Source organism: Thermobia domestica, chromosome 13, assembly GCF_964235325.1.
Source record: "Thermobia domestica chromosome 13, izTheDome1.hap1.1, whole genome shotgun sequence".
NCBI classification, from domain to species: Eukaryota; Metazoa; Arthropoda; class Insecta; order Zygentoma; family Lepismatidae; genus Thermobia; species Thermobia domestica.
In genome coordinates, this window is record NC_137466.1 from 85,624,106 (window position 1) to 85,642,139 (window position 18,034).

General features: G+C 35.3%; 1 protein-coding gene across 2 annotated transcripts in view; it reads right to left on the minus strand.

The window, feature by feature from the left end:
- Positions 1–18,034, minus strand: part of LOC145668286 (alpha-mannosidase 2-like) — a 100,903-nt gene that overhangs the window by 30,609 nt on the left and 52,260 nt on the right. For both annotated transcript variants that reach the window (XM_081736007.1, XM_081736008.1), the window contains exons 13-16: positions 17,699–17,893; positions 11,726–11,895; positions 9,455–9,667; positions 1,850–2,028 (exon numbers count right to left, since the gene is read on the minus strand). In XM_081736007.1, the coding sequence (XP_081592133.1) occupies positions 1,850–2,028; positions 9,455–9,667; positions 11,726–11,895; positions 17,699–17,893 (757 nt within the window). The remainder of the gene's footprint in view (positions 1–1,849; positions 2,029–9,454; positions 9,668–11,725; positions 11,896–17,698; positions 17,894–18,034) is intronic.

The following is an 18,034-nucleotide window of genomic DNA, read 5'->3' on the forward strand; positions in this document are numbered from 1 at the left end:
GCAGTGCGAATAGAGCAGTTATCATCCTAAAACGTACTACCGTCCGAGAAGAGTGTTCGAACCATAGGGTGTAAATGGTCCTCCACAATATTCCTATAGTCCTTGGCAGAGACACGACCCTTAAAAACAATTAGGAGGTCCAAAGTCTGTCACGATATTGCACACCAAACCATCACGGAATCGCCTCCATGTTTGACCGTAGGTACCAAGCAGTCTGGGTTGTATGCACTAGAGGCGCTTCTCCAGACGAACATTCTCTCTGTCTGGAAAACAGTTTAACTGAACTCATCCGAGAATATGACATGTTTTGGATCATCCAACGTCCAGGTTTTATACTTCTGACACCACTGAACCCGCTTCGCAGCATTTATGCTACTAATAAAAGGCTTCAGTATCGCAACCCTGCCATAGATGTTGGCCTTATTCAGGTATTGACGGGCTGATTTTGTTCACACAAGTTCTGTCAGGTGTGTATTCACTTCTGCGGTGATTACCGATGCCATGATTTTCTGTTTTCATGCAGCAATTCTAATCAATGTTCTGACGTCCCTTTTCGACAACTTCCATTCTTCTCTGCAGTTGCTCCTCCTGGATGTGGATCCTCTTTCCTGTTCATACGAACACATCACCTTGGATACTGCAGTAAATGAAAATGAAATGAAATCTTTGAGTTTTACGTCTCACGGTTATGCCGGTTAGGCTAAAGGAGACGGTGATGATGAGTAATGAATGAAATGGTGGAATGAAGAAAGTGGGAGGAAACGGGAGAGCCCCGAGAAAACCCACGCACACGGTGTTTGTCCACCACAAAGTTCACTTGGCGGGGGCTGGGATCGAACCCAGGAACCCAAGCACCAGAGGTGAACGCTCTACCACTGAGCCACCGCGGCCCCTTGGATACTGCAGTTCGTGAGACGTCAGAAAATGTTGCAGTTTTTGATATAGATGCACCTGCTAGACGTGTTTCTACGATCTGCCCTCTTTTGAACTCGGGCATGTCCCCATTATACCGTTCTATACACATGATTTGACTATCACTGATGAATCTTTTCTACTGGAGTGACTATCAAGAGCCACACACGTGACTCATTACCACATGGCTCTGGTGAGCCCCTTGAACATCCTATGCTATTTGCGCTACTTGTTTCAGTTTCAATGTCCATTACCTGTATATATATATATATATATATATATATATATATATATATATATATATGCTAATATCAATATACAATATGTTTAAAAATTCGATGACCAACTTCAGGAGTTGATTTCTTATATAAAGTGAAACAGTAACTTAATAAATATGGATCGAATAACGGCTCCTTTCAAGTTATAAACTGCCAAAAATGCCAAATATCATGTTTCTAAATCCCCCTGGCTTAAAAATTAAGAGACCTACCACAAGTGTTTCAAGGATTTGTACAGGAAGTAGTATGCGCTCTATTCATGTTTTACAATCCTCTGGTACTGGTGAAACGAATAGTATAAAGGAAGTTGGGATATGAAAATACACTTTTAATTTGAGCATCCGTTTCGCCGCTACTGGAGGATTGTATAACATGGATATTTAGATAGACCACACACTAATTCCTTGAACTGCTTGCGATAACTCTCGCAGTTTTCAAGCGAGCATTTTAAAACGTGATTTTTCGCATTGTGGGTGTTTATAACAAAGGATTTTTTTTCGGCGCACGTTTATAATAATTTCTTTCTGTCATTCGATATCACGTATTATCTTCCGGAGTTTGGTCACCGAATTTCTCAACGAATGAATAGAAAGTAATAAAAATAACATTAGCAGTGAGTAGTTACTTTCAATATTAGGGCAGAAAGTTAGGATCCTCACCTGGCGAGTTATAAAGTACAAGCTTATGAAGAACATTCGGCATGTGAACTGAGACTTCTGATTTCAGCGGACCTTCAGCTACATATATCAGAGGTGCAATTACTTTCCAAACTGAGCCAGGTCCGTCAGGCAGAAACAAATACGCTCCACTTGTTTCTCTGTTATGTCTTGCGCCGTACCTAAATGAATATTGACTACAGTTAGCACTGCCACAATATACTATGTGGCAATATTATTAGAGCTCAGATATTAAATGCATGGTTAAAACTAACTTTTACATATTAACTTTTTATCTAATTTACTCCTAATGTTTAATTTCATGACAGTTTTGCTCCTGTGGCTTGGTTCGACGATTGGAGTTTAGTGTCCTTTTCAGCATTGAGATTATATAAGACATGGACTAACAGTTTCATGTCGAATCCGAACCACGTGAACTCTCACCGAGATTTGAACCCGGTCTCCCGCGCCAAAGGCGCGCACGCTAACCGTATAGTATGATTTCATATTTATCTTAATACTAAAGAAAGAAAACAATCTAGTGACTAACGTAGACTTTGAAACAGAGATCTTCTGTTATATGATAGACATGTCAACTAAGCTATAAACCATTGAAATATTAGGAATTCCTAACTTTTCAGAGATTAAACCAAAATGAAAAGTTGATTATAAGGATACACATACGCCTTACGAACACCATTTGTAACATGCATATACCTCAAAAAGATATTTATGTAAAATTCCATGCTGATATTCGTTTCGACTTATTTTGGTCTGGTCACTGTACATGAGAAAATTCCGATTGTGAGACAAACACTACTGTTACTTTGCGAATTCTACCATCCCATTAAGGTCATTTATTTAATTTATGTAACACTATAGGATACATCCAAGGAAATCCCGTCAACTGGAATCCTGCACATCAAAAACGAACATGCCAACTATTTGATTATTAGGAAGTAGAGGTGCACAGTCTGAAATGCAGACTTGCTTGGTGTACATCTACATTAAGTTATGCAAATTATGAAGTTTAAATATATTATCATTGTGTTTACACATGTTTACTATTCATAAATATATATAACAGTAATAAAAATACCACTGTAATAAGCATGTAAAAAGGCCGCATCTTCGAGTTGATTGGTGTCTTATTTTCCTCTCTTGTAAGTTACATAGTAAGTTTCAGAGTAAACGGAAAACCAAGTCCTACAGTGACAGAGGCTGAGAGGTCACTGAACCTGAGCTCAATCTAAGAGAAACTATGAATAATAAAAACAAACCGGAAAATGAAAATGTACTAGGTTATTGTATAGAAGAATACGTGGCTTTGCCATTGCCTTTTCAATGCAGGTATAATTGCCCTATGAAGACGTTCGTCTTGGTTTCCTTCATTATTTCAAGCGGCAAGATGGCTTCGTGGCAGAGTGCTTACCTCTGGTGCCTCGGGTCTTTGGTTCGATCCCTGGCCAAGTAAGGTTGTGGTGGACAACATCATGTTCATAGGTTTTCTTAGGGTACTTCCGTTCCCTCCCACAATCTCGTTCCACCAATTCTCCAATCATCATTCACTTCTCTTAACTATCCATCTCCCTTAGCCTAAAGGGCATAAACGCGGGACGTTAAACTGGAAGATTTCATTTTATATTTCTATTATTTCAGTTTTGTCTTTTGACAAATCTCCACAACATTACGTATTTCCAGATGCGCGTAATTCTTTATTAAAATTCGTTGGAAGAGCTTGGAATACGAGTCTAGGACAGTGACACTAACTTCAACGTTATCTTCGAATCTAGCTTCGATACATGCATTGGTAATAATAATAATAATAATAATAATAATAATAATAATAATAATAATAATAATAATAATAATAATAATAATAATAATAATAATAATAATAATAATAATAAGTAAATAAATACAATTTAAAAAATAGCACCATGGGCAAACCAAAATAACTTATGAAAATTACGAACAGGTATAAAAAAATAGATGAATTTCCCATCCTCTTTGCATTTCTATATTATTTTACTATTGTGTTGAAAACAAGATTTTCCTGCATCTGGTACTCTGAGCGTACCACATACGATGTTCCTTGACAGCAGACGACCACATCATTCACAATTAACAGTGTTAATTACATTAATAGGTGATGTTAGACACCAAAAAGGGCGTACATCAGCAAAATCTATGTATCTATACAGATTTAGTATTATCTACTATTATCTATATAGTAATGTAAGATATTTTTATGTATTATATTTAGTAATTGTAAAATTTATATGTTTAATGTGACTGTTTACATCGATTGACTCGAAATAGACATTAGCAGAAGCGCTAGTAGCTACTGTATAAATAAATGTTCAGTACATGTGAAAGTCACATTTCATGGAACAAAATTATCATTTAAAATTTAAGTATGAACTAAAACTTTAGTCAGTAATGTTTCAGGAGATAAAGATACATTTTATGTAGGAGCATATGTGAAACAAGTAGGTCTATATGTGTATATAACAGCTAAATTAATTTATTGAGGCCGTTAAAATTCGAGGCGGAGAAAGTTAAAACTCCATCTACAAGTTTCCTATTTTAAACTTATTGACATTATGCTCATAGCCATTTATGGCTTCAAGTTTGTAAACTGAATTTCTAATGGAATATTCGAAGTTTACACCAAAATGTTTCCCGAACGAAGAACGACAGGCTTAAGCGACATTTTATACCAAAACAAAAATGTTTTGGTATCTATTTTATTGGTTTATGGCACTTCTTTATTACCTGTCAGTTTTAATTTACACAGCCCGTAAGGTATATACCGTATTTGTGCGAGTATAGGCAGCACTATTTTTTTCCTGAATTTTGACTGAAAAATTCATGGTGCGGTCAATAATCGAGATTTTCCCTCTCAGATCATAAATCGTCAATTTCAAAATGACATGTACACGTATCTTGTGGGTTGAAATTAATACTATTACAAATTATTGCAGTTATATTTATAAACCATCAAAGACTTAAGAAGAAAATAGCAGAAAAACATACCTTGCCTGCAAAAATTGCTACCTTTAATGGGTACCGGTAATACTATACACTGGCACAAAAATTACTTGTACACTTAATATATAGTTTTAGTAACAGGAATACGTATCTTTATTATACAATATATATAATATATATACGGAATATTTATATACAGTAGCTGTTCTTGAAAAAAGAAAAGCAACTCGCAAAACTGTGTCAGCTTGTTTGTACCTAATCAAATCACGCACAATTACCTCCCACCATTTCAGCATTACCAGCGTTTGATTCTTCACCCTCTAGACGATCCAGAATGCTGCTCAGAGTCGCTATCACAAAGGTCACCGTCGTGAATCACCTCTAGTTATGCGAGACTTAAAGAGGGGGGGGGGAGATACATTTCAAAGTACTGTCTAATTGAACTTCTCGTAAATTTAGTACCGCGGCCTATATTCGGGATTTACTTTTTTCTATAATCTCGTGTCAAAAGTTTAGGTGCAGCTTATACTCGCGCAAATACATTATAACAAGATATAAAATTCCAGGAACTTGGTAAGGTGTTAAGCATTCAAAGAGCATCTTGTGATATGTTGAGCAAGATAACTTACGCTTGCAATGTTAGCTTGGACACCAATCACGATAACCAGCCTTGGGCTGAATATAGAACTCACAAGTAATTGAATGCATGATGTAAAGATATTTTTTAAATTCAAGAGTTCGGGAAAACAAAGCGAAAATTTTAATAACAAAAACATAAAAAGTGAAAATAAAGCGAAAACTTCTTTTCTTTTCAAAAAAGGTGGCTTAAAAAACTCCATCCCCCCAAAAGCCAACTTTTTTGCATCTCTATTAGGAAGTCCTCTCTCTTCAAGGTAGAATACTATCTGAGATCAGATTCAAGTTTTCTCGTTATTTCTGCGAATGGCAGAAGCTGTCGGAGAAAATGAGTAAACTCCTCATGAGTTATATTATGTTTACTTTGTAAGGAGAGCAGATGTAACGGCACTCTTCACGTCAGTAAATGTAATATTTAGCGATATTGTTTAAAAATTTGCATTGCACTTATATTCTGTTTTCAATAGAATAAGAAAAGGGTGTTATAAATTTTATATTATTTATATATTCGAGGAACAGTTAACAAGCAAACTAACCTGCTTAAAAATATATGGATATCTAAATATGATAGTAATTGCATGATATTACCCTAATATTGTAACTAGTACCGAATTTAAACAGCGTTACTTTACTGTTCATGTACCGCCTTATTTACTTATTAGAAAAAAATAAAATAAAGACACCGACCTCTCTTTGAACAGGTCTGTATTCTTATCCATAAATGGAATTAAATTAACCCAATACGGATGTCCTTCAACCAACTGAAACCTTTATTTCAAACTAAAGTATATGCTACGAAAATGTAACCTTTTAAAGAGAGGTGGACGACCATGCTTCTAATAAAGAAGACTGTGCGTGACTGTTCTGAGCCAAAACCGGTGGCGTGGCCCTGCAATCATGCTCTTTTGGATGCGAAAGCGTGTGCTGGAAAGTTCTCTACTATGAGGGTTTATGCTGCATGCTAGTCTGTCCATACGCTAACTGTATCAAATTTAAGGCCTGTTCGGAATCTATGTTAATAGTAGGTCCCATCTTTCATAATCTATGTTGCATAAGAACACGAAACAAAAAACTGTTTAGAGTGCACTTACCAAAGCTACAGCCAGGCACCTAGTTATTAATGTAATTCCACAACTAAAGTGGCTTTCTATTTCTGTCGACTACGAAGACAAAAAAGTGATGTTATCCACAAACAGTGTCTTAAACTGCAATGTGTAGTGTTAAAGAAGTTCAAAACCTGTTGGCTAGCTACATTAACGCAATTCACACTTCATTTACAGAGCCAGTTACAGTGTGGATATATCATAAAGGTTTAATTACACATATATAAAGTATACGTGAAATTTTTCACGTTCAAATGTTTTCATGTTCAGTATGGATATATTCGTAAAAAGTGTGGATATATCATAAAACTTTAATTACACATATATGAAGTATACGTGAAATTTTTCATGTTCAAAGGTTTATACATACTTTTTTCCCCTCTCTAGTAGAACTCATATAGTTCGGATTCCACGTTAAGCTATAGGTTCACGTTTCACATACTCTCGCGGTTGAATGGGAGACGAAATTCAAATTAACCAACCATATGCACACTTTCCATGAACTCTTAAAACTAGTTTTGTAAGTGAAGTGTGAAATTACGATAACAGTAGACCGGATTGTTCCTGAACTTATTATTATTATTTTTTAATACTACATGTAACAGTTTAAGACATTGTAGATAATTCGTCATTAACAATGTGAATTCTCCGACATTAACTTTTCATTTTTTACGTCGACTATAGAAGCGCATTGCTTCTGAAATTATATCGATAATACGATTTCAAAGTGCAGTTTTAGTAAGAACACACTATAAAGTTATTACAGACAATGTGCTAGATGTAGTCAACGTTAAATACTGTAACGTTTGAAGTTACTCACAACGGATTAATTCTACTGCATAAACAACAGTTGTCTTCATGTCGCACAAGCTCTTCTATGTAAACAGAGTTTTTGTTGACAAAAAAAGTGGAATGTTAGGGCGAACAATATAATTTCTGAAAATCATAACGCAATATTTTCGTATGATCTAATTTCTGTTACTAGTCTTACTCGTCTCTTTTTATTTTTCTTTAATAGTCCTGATAATTTTCTATTGGTTAATTTTTTCTTTCCTTCATATTTATATCTCCTTTCTTCGGCATTAATTACGATAAACTGAACGCAATATGAGACTTAAAAAAAAAGTTTAACTGCTTGGTTTTAAATAAATCACGAATACAGTCTGTGGAAACAGCTAAAGAAAGCTTTCTACATTAGTATTTACAACTCATACGTTAATTCTTATAGTTTATACAGAGGTAGTGAACAATTCAATACAGTTCGGTAACGATAAATACTAGAAAAATGAAATTTTGTGGGCAGAAGCATTGGTCACTTGGAAATGTCACTCAATATATGATCCATTTGCTTCACTGTACTGCAGCCATCTTTGCTTCCATGACACGAATGCACGGTCCAAAACTCTTGAAATTGGTTACATAACTTTCTTTCTTATACATGCAATGAGGTCGTTGCCGTCCCGAAACTGTTTCTCACGCAGATGAGCTTTCAATCGTATCACACGTCACAACTCCATGAAAGCATTCTGGCCAATCCCCATCCCCAGAGAAACTTTAAGAAATGAAATTCTTGAAAGTTCTATGGTTATGCCTTTTAGATCAAAGGAGACGGATGACTAACGAAAGTGAATATAAAATTATTTTTTTTTTATGTTCTCTCACTGGGAATCGAATCCAAGACCACATGCACCAAAAGAGCACACATGTTAACCACTAGACCAGCAAAGACGGGTTAGAAAAACTTTATAGAAAATAATGATACATGTTCTTCCTGATTTACATTATCTCCCTTGTCAAAAGTCGTGAAACCGAGTAAGCACAAATTTATTTGTATTCCAATAATCCTAATCATAGGATTAGCGCTAACATAGATTCTTTTGCCATACTTGTGTGCTACATGATTTGTCTCGTGGTGATGCATCTGTTCTTTTGGATTAGTTCCCGAATGACTGATGCTGTTATGACGGTTGACGGTCTACCTGACCGTGACTCATCCTGGATGATGGCATTACCACGCCGGAATCTCTGAAGACATAGAATTCATTGAGTAGTCCCCATAGACTGCCAACCACTTACTGTGAATCAATGTTGCTGATTTATCCGGATTTGTAGAGAAATTCGATCATTGAATGTTGGCGTAGAAGGGTGTCACGTTAATAATCCATTTGGCTTCCCTGTAACAGCAGCAAATAAAAATTAGGAATCAATGCTTCTAGCAACAAAATTTTATTTCCTCAGTGCCCATCATTACAGTGATTTGTGCACTACTTTATGGTCGACCCTTTTACTTATTCCAATGAATTCCGAGTATCTTATTTCCACTAACCTTTCTTGCTGCGTTTGTCTTGAAAATGTTGCCCAAAAGGTAGCGAAAATTCGACTACCTATCAATGAAGAGAAAATCTTTAAGTTTTACGTCCCACGGTTGTGGCGGTTAGGCTCAAGGAGACGGTGATGATGAGAGATGAGTGAAATGACGGAATGAATGAAGTGGGAGGAAACGGGAGAACCCCGAGAAAACCCACGAGCACGGTGTTTGTCCACCACAAAGTCCACACGGCGCGAGCTGGGATCGAACCAGGGACCCCAAGCACCGGAGGTGAACGCTCTACGACTGAGCCACCGCGCCCTCCTATCAATGAAGAGAATTCTGAACGTGACAAGGAGAAAACGGTTAGTATTTTTGGGTAATTTATATTGGTTAAAATGATATCATGTAGTGTAACAAAAATGAACATGTTTCTCCGCTTGTCTTTTCTTTTCTTTCTCTACTTCAACTTGGCTAATGGTTTCAAATATATACTTCCATCACTGCGCGAGATTTAACTAGTTAAAAAAAAGAAAAAAATACATTAAATTGTATACTATAACTTACTTCAAGAATTGTATATCCACTGGAATAGTTTCCCCACTCTTCTTTAAAGTGATAGCTTTCAGGAAACCAAGACGACTAAATGTTGCTTGTAAGTTATCGTTTTGAAGAGTAACTTCTTCTGCAACATCAATAATTTCTGCATCCTCAAATTCTTTCGCCTTGTGAAGTAATCCATTTAAGTTGAAAAACCTGATTTTCGCGAAATGATCTTTCCTGTAAGGAAAACCAACGCTATGAATGAAAGAAAATACAAGGCTAAACGTAATTTAAATAAAATGACATACTCAACAAAACTTGTAATTTATTTTTTACGAGTTAATAGACATAAACTATAACTAATTAACATTTTTTACGCAAAAGGAACATTATTAGTAATCATTTCTATAAATACACCATCAGGTTCACTAAATATGGATGGGAAAAGTCTCCAGCAGAATACAAAGTACCCTAAAATGGAGAAGACTTCTAGATCAGTCATTTTCAACTGGATGCTTTATGACGTTACAGTTTGCCGCTCGTATTCGCAGTAAACAACACACGGAGAGCAACAAGGCAGTAAACCTTGAGTTACTAGAAGACAATGGTACAGTCAAACAAAATGTAGTCGATGGTTTTGCAGATACACTATTCATGAATTCATGACCAATCGAACACTGCCAATTTTTGTTTTATTCCATTTTACCTACCTCGTTCCCTCCCCTTCTTTGCTCTCACCCCTGGCTCTGATTGTTAGAGCTTGCATCTACATCATACATCAGTGAGATGGAAATGACTGCTCTAGATTAAATGTTATCGCCTTCGCAGTGCTGGTTGGTGCTCCTGAAAGTTATGTAACTCAAGTTATAGCGAAATATAAATACTTTATCCTTAACAAAAGACGACACAATGCAATTTGGCTTTTACGATCAACAATACGAGTAAACGTTTAAAATTTAGATCTCTATAGTTCCATATTTTCAAGTTGACGTGGTCTTCATAAATGATATCACCAAACGCTTCGTCCAATTGACTGAAAATCTTCACTAATGATGCTAAGCACGGGATATTACCAACAAATACTCCGGGAAGTATGTCATTTCATTTGCGACTTTCTACTCTATTAGGTACGGTAGTGATTAACACCAGATTAGAGTATATCATAATTTATTTTTTTAAATGCTTTTTAGGTCTTATGATACTTAACAACGGTGTACTAAACAGAAAAAGCTGGACGATCAAGTGGCGGAGCCTTGACCTCATTTTTCTACTTGCTGCGTGGTAGGATATAGTATTATTAGAGAAGGAGGCATATATTCTGGCTTTGCTAGGCTAGCTGTGAATCCTGTGTTATTTGATTTATACCAACAGATGAAAGAAACATAATGCGGAATGTGTCTGGCAGATTTCACTACTCACTCGTGATATACTTCAGTAACGAATTTCAGGCTATATTTCAAGAGCCCGTGTTCCATTCCGAAAAGATTATATTAAAAAAGGGTGTCAATGAATTTTCACTTTTGCATTTAAGTGTCCCTTTCTAATAAACTGAACCTTGATCCATTTAATTAAAACTTACCAGAAACTTAAAAACTATACTTGCCTATAAAAACACTTACAAAAAATACAAATATTACTCGAAAATCAGAAAAAATAAGAGCACTATGTACAATTTTAAATATTTACAAGACAAGAAATATAAGCAAAAGACTAGTGTTCATCGTAAAAAACTAAAGTGCTATTCTTAGAAGCGCTTTCAGAAAACTCTATTCCATCTTCAGCCTAGACAGTTCGAGGAGGATTTTAAAACATGGATGAATGTTACAACAGCGTCTTTGTAATGGTAGCGTGTGAGAACGCACATGTGCTTACGAAACAAGTCTATCATTGCAAATGCATTGGAATGGCCCCAAATTCGATTCCTGGCCTTGAAAATAATTCACCATCAAGAAAATATCTGTATATTTTATGTAGTATAATAAACTTTACAATGCGAAAATCCAGCATGCGAACTTGCTGAATATGAAAGTCTCACTTTACAGCGAACGCCTTGAAATGAGTTCCTTTAGTTGGAAACTGCTGACCAATTAACGTATACTTATTAGGTTGACAGAAACGTACTGAAATCAGTTCATTGTTCAGAAGTTGCTGAGAAAATGCACCTACAGAAACGAATTTTAACGCACACTTTTAATAGATTTACATAAATATTTTATTCAACCTTATCCAGGATCCTTTTGACGATGGCATTTATCAATGGTGTATTTTATTTCATTAATGAGTATAAATACTTACGGCGTACTTCCGGTAGGTTCAAAGACTTGCACTTCGTAGGTAGATAAAGCCAGTGGTGGAATATCTGCTAAAAATGACAGTTCGTACTCAGAATCCGACATATTTGCATATTGAGAAAACACAGGATTTATTTGTATCTGGACTGAATTTTTCGCTGCAAGATCAACAACCTGCAATGCACGAGAATGACAATCAACATAAAAAAAAGTAATTTAGAAATTAATTCAATATTATAATTATTTTTTAAAATCATTATTAGCATATTAGCACTATTACTCATTAATACGATTAATTATGATATGTTCAACATTGATGAAGTGTCCCATAATAATGTAAATGAAGTTATGATATAAAGATAATGCGTTTAAAGTTGACCCTGAGATACATTCAATTTCCAATTTTTCTCAAGTTTATTTAAAATGTTTTGTCGACTTGTGAAATGTGGTGAAAAGATGAGGAAGAAGGTACGGAAGTGCTCCCTCTTGTGAGCTGCTAGTTGTGGTCACTAGAGTTAAATGGGGACAAACATAGGGACAATAAATTGTGTTCTTATATTTAAGACCGGTAGTTATGGCAAAATACCACATTTTACCATTTTATACTTACTTCGTAAGTTTAAACCTTGCCTCCGTGTTTACCTTTCTACCAGAAATATAAGTCATATTGCTTCCGTCACTGTTAACTGCAGCTCACATGTAACTTAGCGCATTTCACTGGATTAGACATTGGCCTGATCATGACGGGGATAAATAGCCTCAGCCCTGACGTCCCCACTAAACGCCTCAATCAATCGATCATTGTTGACAAACCAAATACATGGAGAGCATAGTTGATGCTGCTATCAATCCCAAAGCTATAACATTCGTGAAATATGTTCCTGTCATATCAGTAGAAATTGAATGATCATTAATAAGCCTCAAATGCATCTCAACGGATAGGCGACGTTAACCTGTGTGAGAACATCCTTGTGTGTGTGAACATCATTGAGTAGAAAATCCTTGTGTTGTCATGCTACCAGAAGTGAACTATGTGTTGTATGGCATAACAGATTTATCACGTGCCAAAATAGGATTAATCTACTATAAACATTTCTTACGTTTGTTTTGGTCAGATATTTATTAGAATATTTTCTCTGCACTTTTACGTTTATGATACTAATATTTCTATAATTTGTAATTTCCTTTCCTTTCATTGTTTTAATATATTCAAGTTAATAATACTTGCAAAGTTATACTTATTAATTAGTGCTATTTACAATCCTTAACGTAGATTAACGCTTTTAATGTAAGCTTTCGGTAAATTCATGACACAAAAATACAACGAATATATTCATTCTTGCAATATAAACAACATATTTTTAATGTCATTTTTAAATTTTGACTGCCATTTACGTTATCTTATTTTGCCACAATTGCCAATCTTTAACTATAAGATCTTATGTTTTATGGTTTTATACTGCAAGTAATTGCTAAGGAAACGGGAAGAAAAGAATAAAAAACATTTGATAGGAAAATGGTAAACGATAGTTAGAATATTTAAAAATGACAATGAATTCCTCCATGATGAACCGTATACGGGACGTCCACAAGGCATAGACAATGAGACGCTTAACATTGCTATTGACGTAGATAACAGTAAACTTGTGAGGCACTGGGAAAAGAATTCAATTATGGTGTAGAAACATTTAACCAATACTTCTACCAAATTGAGAAACGATATAAAGTGGGACTATTCTCCATGAGCTGACGCAACTCAGAAAGTGACATGAGAAAATGTTTGTTTCTTTGCTGTCTTGTCAGTGAAGGAATTCATTTCTGGATAAAACAACGACATTCGATAAAAAGTAGGTTCTTTACAATACTCTATGAACGCAATCCTAATCAACTAAAATCCATCGTTGCATCAACACAAGGCTATACTCTGCGTTTGGTATACTGAAGCTACCTTCTAAGAAGATCAATGGCAACTGTGTACTAGCGGCAACTGACTGGAACGTGTGCATATAAATTAAACACCACGGAATCAATACTTGTGAATCGAAGAGGTGTTGAATGCTTCAAAACGAGAGCCCACACGTTACTAATATCATCCCTGCCGTCCCAAAACAAAGTCGTATCTGCAGGTTTGGCCGGTGTTGAGTTATTGAGAACAGGCAAATCATATAATTATGGGGCATCTACTGACAAAAGTGGAAAGCCGTATCTAGGTCAATAAGGTTGCGTGTTATAGCTAAACAGAAAATGCATTATTTTGAAAGTGAATTTCTCCAAACTGGTTATATCTTTTGTCTTGGAACGGCAGATTCTTTAACATCGCCAAATTGGTTGAGAAACGATAATGTATCCCCACATTCTTTGAACATTGCACCATCGGATTACAATTTGTTTCATTTTTTAAATAAAGACCACGATTTCGAACCCTCGATGTGATCCACACACTAAGTAACTTTTTTGGTTCATGTTCCGCTCAGTTCCACCATCCATAGTCTGCCTGAACGTTTAAGACAGGTTATTTCTGATGTGGACTATTTTCTGATTTTCTGGATCTCTTTGTAGGATTAAAAAATTACACAGAGAGGGGTGCTCGGTGTTCCTTTACATCACAGAAGCATATGTTGCTCAAGCGTTGTTCTTATTAACCTCTTTTCTGCAGCATATCCTAGATACACAGGGCTTGAAAAATCTTGCTTGCTTGAACTAGCCAGCCAAAAGAATACTAGCTAGACCATTGTGCAGTCACAGTGTTTACACAGACTTTACTCACCAAATATAAAAAAGTACTCGCCACTGGCGAACAGGTGAGTGGATTTTTCAAATCCCGCTCATATAAAAATGACGTCCACCGACCGCAGAGCACTATTCTATAGGTCAAAATAAAGCGAAAATGTTATATGGTGCTATACCCTCTTCCTTCAGCCGCTATGAGGAATCAAAATTTTACTATATGGCAACGTTGGAGATTAACTTGGAACCATTAGCATTATTCTACGAATCCAGCAATCAGTTACATCGATTGCTACACTAACAAGTGATGCTAATGTCAATCTATATCTACTTTAACTGACATCTAGAAAGAATTGATGTAACTCTTTGATGGATTGGTACAGTTATTCTATGGTTTTTTATCTGCGACGTAGCAACATAATGCAATTCGCGTCTCCAGACGAGGATCCGAAAGGTACACAAATATATATATATATATATATTTTTGCTTTATTTTGAGTTGTAAAATAGTGTTCTGTGGTCAGTGGGCGCCTTTTTAGAACACCCGATATATATATATATATATATATATATATATATATATGATTATTGCAATAGTGTGAACCCCTGAAGAAACTTCGATTAATACGGGGAACGGTCATCTAGTTCTTTCCGATTGGTAAAATTTATTTTGGAAATAAAGGTGGCATGGCTGGAACGGACAGAAAATTACATTCGTTTTAATTTACTAAAAACTGTACTCAAATTGTCCTTCCATTCTCAAGTTATTTACGAAATTAATTTCATTAAACGGAAAGAACTTTTGTCGCTGATTGTACCATTCTTCATACACTGCAGCATTCAGTTCCATCAACAAAGATGGAGTAGGATATCTGCTTCGGAGAGCTCCAGAATCGACTACAGGTGTTCAATAATTGAGGTCTTAAGACTGAGCGGGCCAGGGCGTGTGTTGAAGTTCATCCTGATGTTCATGAAACAACGCTTCAACAGTATGAAGAGAAATAGGATGCATGTGCTCACTTTTTTTTTTTTTTTTTTTTTTTTTTTTGTGTGTGTGTGTGTGTGTGTGTGTGTAAGAAGGAAAGTTCGCATATATACTTCTTGCTTTCGTGAAACACTCTTTCCTTTCATTCTAATTCCAAAGGACTGTAAAAACCCTAATATATAATAATGATTTCATCAGTATCAGGATCTGACATCTTACTTGAGCTTACTTCAAGTAAACAATGTCTAGAAAATAAGTACACACCAATTTAAAATATTACTCTAATATTATTCAACATATTTCAACTGATCACTTAAACGTCCGTTTTTTTTTTTTTTTTTTTTTTTTGCACCGAGGCTACATGCGACAGGACCTATTACTAAAAGTATGGTTCATACTATAATTCAAGTTTGTATCCGAGACAAGCATCCCCCATCGAGGATGGAATCAAGATCATGCACATAGGTAGTACGCCACTTAGCCACGAAAATGGACAAAGCACGATTCAAACACACTGGTCTTCCACTTTAAAAGCACTCAAAATTATCTAAAATTGAATGTTTCAGCAATTGAAGGCTTTTATAGCACCCACCACATTTCAGAACACTAACGCTGATTGTGGAAGTTGATTGTCTTGAAGAAGAACACTTAGATAGAATCAAAATTTTATGGAGGACGAAGAAGAAAATCAACTGAATGTAGTTCTACTATCAACGTTAGTTTTCTGAACGGTATGTCCTCAAGATGGCAATAACTTCCTGTTGAAACGTTCGCTTTTAGATATTTTTGAATGCTTTTGAGCTTTTACGCTGTTTTCATTTTATCTGGTACGAAGAGTAGTTCTTTATCACGTGAAAGATTGGCGTAAGATTTAAACTGACAGAAACTTTTCCAAGAGAGCATGGAAAACTAAAGTTATTTGCTGTGCGGAATAAGAGGGTTGTGTCATGAAAAATGAAATATTTTAGTTTAACGTGTCACGATTATGTCCTTTAGGCTAAGGAAGACAAATGATGGAAGAACTGGTAAAAATAAAAAAAATGGGATGAAATAGAAGTATCCCGAGAAAACACACAGACACGATATTGTCCACTACAAACTTACCTGTCCGGGGATCGAACCAGGGTCCGCACGCACGAGGTAAGTGCTCTACCACTGAGCCACCGTGCCCCCGGGACATATGTGATGTTTAGTATCTAGTTAATCAAGATATATAATCTTTTAATCCTTTCCATATATAAACATGTAACGACTGTGAAGTTAGCTGGTTAGTTCAACCTAAGTTATCAGTAAAGAGCATCGCTATGATGTCTTCCGTTTACCAAAATTTATTTTATTATAACTACACGGCTAACAACCTTTAAGTATTAACTACTACTTGCAAGTACTGATAAAACATGACTTACATATATTAAATGACCCTTAATCGCGACACATACTCGAAAAATACAAAATATGAATAAGAAGTTTTACACGCGACGCGGCAGTTGTTTATTATATTTTTGAAATAGTGGATCCACTTTAAAATGTCTACTCTTTTCTATTGCCTCTAACGAACTGAATCGCCAACTTGTTTTTATTAATTATTAATGGTAATATATTTTATTCAGTATTGTCATTTACCCCTGATGTCCTGATACTTGATGCCTGACTGACTTATTTAATTATGTCACTACGTTGTAACGAAAAATGTTTTCAAATCCCACGTGCTTTGACCTGATTATTGCAATGTCCTCTATTTGTTTTGTTTTAAAATCTGCTTCCAAATCAGTGAAAGAATGGTTAGCAGTTAACAGCTTAAGTCAATAATATATCACCTAATGTTTTATGTTTTATAATTTTGATGTGTTAATCTCACAAGATTCTACAGTATTTCTTTCACAATTAATTTCGTACTCACTTGTTCGGTGGTCCGCTTAAACTCTCTGGTTCTTTGTAAAAACTTTTATGTTCAATTTAAAATTTTTCTTTCTTTCTTCAAAAAATTCCGTTCTTTAGTGATAATGCTTTTCTTGTAGTTTAGTAAGTATTTAATTTTCGAAGTTTGTAAGCCTATTTTCTTAGTTTCTGCGAGCATATTTACAAAATAAGTACACAAGTTGAATAGATACGCTCTTAAATGGATGAGTGAATGAAAATACTCGATAAGGAGGAAGGAGAACAATACAATACTTTTAAAAAATATATTAAACAATAAAAGCAAGTAGTATATAAGCAATAATTAATTTCAGATAATCAAACGTATGAATAATGTAGTCGTAGTACCTTAACATGAGGCGTTGAAACTCGAAGGGTAACGACTTCTGTTCTTCTTTGGGTGAGTGAATTGTAGAGTACGACTCGATGAGATAAGACTCCACGATCGAACGATAATACTGTCTTGTCAGGAATACTGTGGAAATTTTTGTGTTTGTCATCTAAATCGAAAAACACATATTCTGGATCAGCACTGTATGTAATCTGAAAATAGTGATAATTAACATTTTACACAATATGGATCTTTTATGAAATTCAATTTTAGTATCATTTAAAAGATTAATATTATAAATACTAATCCATGATTCCGTTATAATGACGCATACTATCTGTCTAGGATCATTT